This window comes from Diospyros lotus, chromosome 10 (genome assembly GCF_014633365.1).
Source record: "Diospyros lotus cultivar Yz01 chromosome 10, ASM1463336v1, whole genome shotgun sequence".
Taxonomy (NCBI): domain Eukaryota; kingdom Viridiplantae; phylum Streptophyta; class Magnoliopsida; order Ericales; family Ebenaceae; genus Diospyros; species Diospyros lotus.
In genome coordinates this window covers 13223924-13228527 of record NC_068347.1, presented here as the reverse complement: position 1 = coordinate 13228527, position 4604 = coordinate 13223924, and the positions used below count along the sequence as shown (strand labels likewise).

Below are 4604 nucleotides of genomic sequence, written 5' to 3'. Positions count from 1 at the left end.
CACTTCCATATGAAATATTCTTTGAACATGTAAACCATATGAAATCGTTGAAATTGATTTTTGAGACACTTACAAGCAAGTATTTTGAGTTTAAATTCTTTTGGCATATAACTTGTCATTATTAAAACACTTATGACAACAGTAAAATATTAGTGATCTATTTATTATTATTTTTTTAATTTAAAAATAAAATAGAAATTGGAAAACGTTAAAAAATCTATAATATCATACCAAAAACACAAATTCAAAATATTTATATGATGCTTGAAATATCATCTAAATTGGAAACTTTTTTTGGAAAATAAATTTTGATTATTTATAAAATAAAATTACTACAAACGATGAAATGTTTTATTTCAAATTGAATAAGGTGACATGTTTTGAAGAGATTTTTCTCTAAAATGAGTAACACGTATATACTTAGTTAGTTAATTGGTAAAATGTTTTATTTTTTACGTGACAAAATGATTTATTTCAAATTCAAAATATATTTTCTAGTTAACAAAAAAACGAGACATCTGTACTCATAATACTAGATGCAAATTAAATATACTAATAACTTTATAATAATTTTACACAAATATAGTAATAATAATAATGGAAAATGAGTGCTCAAATTTCGCTCACTAGTTCTAAATTAAGCAAAATAAGAATGACTCTTGTTTACATGGTTATAATAATAATAATAATATTTTTTCATTGTTCTATACATGGAGCAAAGAATAGATCAAATAACCGTTCCGTCCTTCATCCATGCAAAACAAGTGGAAGAGATTAGAAGTTTGCTGCTTAAAATATGTTTTTATTTGATGATTTATTAATTAATCCCAGAATAGCACGGTTATGTATGGTGTAGAAAGCAAGCTTATGATAGGAAGTTGAACACGTGTCATGACAAGCACGAAAAGTGTAGTAAAAACTGATTTAGAGGTTTGATGACGTTAAATAATCCTTTCAATTCAATGTATATATATATATATATATATAAATCTTGAAGCAAGGCTTAATTATAGTATCAACTCATTCAAAAAGAGAGATTGAAATTGAGATGGAGAAGATGGTTGTAATCAAATCCAGTAACCTAGCAATTTCTTTCTTGCTATTGTTAGCTGAAGTTCTTCTACAAACTCATGCTGCGAGTTTTGATATTACAAAATATGGTGCGAAGGCTGATGATAAAACAGATATCAGCAAGGTACGTAAGAAACACTGCAAATCTAAGATGCATGCTTAACACTCAAAAGTCCTTTGAATTAATGGTACGTATGGCTCATCATTAATTTGTTTTATTTTAAATTATAGGCTGTACTAGATGCGTGGACAGAGGCATGTGCAGCAACAAGTCCAAGTACAATTACGATTCCAAAAGGCTCGTATTTGTTGACGCAAGTGGAACTTAAAGGGCCTTGCAAGGCTCCTGTGGAGATTAAAGTAGAGGGAACCGTGAACGCCCCAAAAGATCCCAATGCCTTGAAGTCTGGTAGTTGGATTAGTATTGACCACGTCGATCAACTCACCATATCAGGTGGTGGAACTTTCGATGGTCAGGGCGCCACTGCTTGGGCCAACAATGATTGCGACAAGAACACAGATTGTAAGAAGTCAATGGTAAGTAGAGTACGTAAATGTTTAATATATATATATATATTTGTATATATGATGTCTTTAATTACATCTTCGTTATATATATATATATATGTTGTGTTGGTGTAACAAATTTATTAACCTTTCTAGTAAATATTCCAAACCAGAACATGGGCTTGAACGCGGTCACCAATTCCGTAATCCGTGATGTAACTTCCAAGGACAGCAAGCACTTCCATGTTAATGTTATAGGATGTAAGAACTTAACTTTTGAGCACTTCTCTATCAGCGCACCTGACGAAAGCCTCAACACAGATGGCATCCACATTGGACGTTCAGACGGGGTGAATATAATAGATTCAAACATAAAGACTGGAGATGATTGTGTGTCGATTGGTGATGGTAGCCAAAATGTTAAGGTTGAGAAAGTGACTTGTGGACCAGGACATGGCATTAGCATTGGAAGCCTGGGTAGGTACCAAAAAGAAGACCCTGTTATTGGCATCACCATTAAGAATTGTACACTTACTGGCACCGATAATGGTGTAAGGGTAAAAACATGGCCGGCATCTCCTGGTCATAGCGTAGCCTCTGGTCTCCATTTCGAGGATATCATAATGGACAATGTAGGCAATCCAGTCTTGATTGATCAGGGATACTGCCCTTATAACCAATGCTCCTCCCAGGTACTTAATTTAAATCCATCTATATATACACAAATTTGAAAGCAACATATATATTTTTACCAAGTTTTATTTATTCATTTATATTAACTAACAAGAATATTACTGGATTGGTCAATTTTCTTGTGTTTAGTCTCCTTCGCTTGTTAAGATCAGTGATGTGACCTTCAAGAACATTCGTGGAACGACTCCTACTAAAGTGGCTGTTAAGCTTGTTTGTAGCAGTGGCATACCATGCAGCAACGTACAAGTTGGCGATATTGACCTAAAATACAGTGGTTCAGATGGCCCTGCCACCTCAGAATGTGCTAATATAAATCCGATCTTTTCTGGAAAGCAGAATCCTCCAGTGTGCGCAACCAAGGCTCCAACTTCTTGAACCTTTCTGGACCAAGAAAACTAAAACGTCTCTACCATAAAACATATGTTTCGTTGCATGTAGAGTTCGACACCCCGTCCATTCCTAAAATGGATGTTATTCGGGTAGTGATTTTTGTTGAGTTGTTAACTAGTCATGCTATATTCGATCCAATAAATGAGTCCGTCCATGTATTAGTGGATCTTAAGAAATTATTTATCAAGTTGAAATCTTACACTAGCGAAAATTTACAATTTTTTTTTTTGTTTGTGCTTCCATTTAATTATATGTTTATTCTATTTTATAATGATGAATTATCCCTAACTCTATTTGTTTGTGCTTTAATTTTTAATTTAAAATTAAAGCCACTAAGTGTTGCTTCTAACCCCACATTTGAATAGAAAAACAATCACCCATTTATTCAAAATTTGCCGAAAGCATCTACTCTTCTTTTCTTGGGCTGCAATTCTAAAATTCGCCTAGCCATACCTTCTAGAACCCTCTCGATCCTATCCATCCGACTTTCACCGAGGTCAGCCCTTCCACACCATTTCCTGGGTGGGGGTTGGTGTTGTTTTCTTTGTCATTGCATCTCTCGCGCCTATTTCTTCTTGTATTCACCATCTGGCAAGAAGACAGGGCGAATTAGCATCCATTAAATCACCAAGGCATGACATAATTCAAATTGAATAAGCAACTAGAGTATGCCACAAAATATCTCGAAAATCCCGACCTAATTCCCAAAATTTATGGTGGCCTTGCTCATCTAGCTACTTGCGAATTTTTTCTTAGGTTCGCTTTAATACTAACTGTAACACCCTTGATTTCCTGGGCATTAAATAACTTAGGATTTCAAGAATTTTTTTTTTGTACGTAAGCACACTTGATTGAACCATGTAAAAAATGGTTATGTGTTCACTACTTACTCTCTTATTTTGTTGGGCATATACTTTCATAACTCACTCACAAGAAAGAAAACTAAGTCAACGCAAGCCCGTTGTCCTGCTTACAGCCCAACAAGGAGGGAAAAATAGATTTAAGCCCATTATCCTGCATACAACCCGACAACGAGTGAAAAACAAATTCAAACCTGTTGCCTTGCTTACAGCCCGGCAATGAGGGAAAAACCCAATGCAACTCAGTTGTCCTACTTATGGCCCAACAACGAAGGAAAAACAAATTCAAGCCCGTTGCCCCATTTACAGCGCGACAACGAGGGAAAAACCCAACGTAACCTTGTTGTCTCGCTTTTGGCTCAACAACTAGGGGAAAAACAAATTCACATTCATTGCCCTGCTCACTTACAACCCGACTGTAATGGCCCATCTCCCGCAGTCCCCGTGCACAAAGAGAATCCGTGAGAGAGTCATTATTTGAATGATATCAAACAATAACATAACCTAACTCCCACACAACCCTTATAGATATCATAACCTTTTATCACATAACATTTCATAGTCCTTCTTACATAAACATTCACACCGTGAGCCCACCTAACTCACATAATACACATATATCTCAATAACATAAAAGCTTTACCCTAACCAAACACAATGACACCCAGGATCTAGGTTCGGGAGAACTTTGCACCTACTATCTTGGCTTGATAATCTGGACCCAACCCTATCGAGCATACCCGATATCTCAGGTGATTCTCTTACCTAGAATGATGGAAAGCAAATGTGAGTTACAAGACTCAGCAAGCTCTAGAAAGAAAGGTTGTAGGTTAAAGAAAAAACTCTTTCCAAAACATCCCATGCAATTCATGTCAATGCAACATCATGCCATGCCATGTCCAATACCTGCCTTATTTCTAGATGCATAACCATATAGTAATGTAACATCTTGAAAATTTTGAAGATAAATAATAACTATTGAATATTTGAGAATTTATGAGGAAATAATAATTTATATGGTCTAGAGAAAATGGGCAATTAGGATAAATAATTATTTTATTTGGGAGTATCTATAGTAATAAT

The 4604-nt window shown here is 35.1% G+C and overlaps 1 protein-coding gene across 1 annotated transcript; it reads left to right on the top strand.

The window, feature by feature from the left end:
• The first annotated feature begins 1048 nt into the window (after nucleotides 1-1048).
• LOC127811115 (exopolygalacturonase-like) lies at nucleotides 1049-2646 on the top strand. The gene is made up of 4 exons (XM_052350826.1): nucleotides 1049-1195; nucleotides 1303-1608; nucleotides 1752-2270; nucleotides 2401-2646. Exons 1-4 carry the CDS (start codon nucleotides 1049-1051, stop codon nucleotides 2644-2646), a joined length of 1218 nt encoding a protein of 405 aa, XP_052206786.1.
• The last annotated feature ends 1958 nt before the right edge of the window (nucleotides 2647-4604 follow it).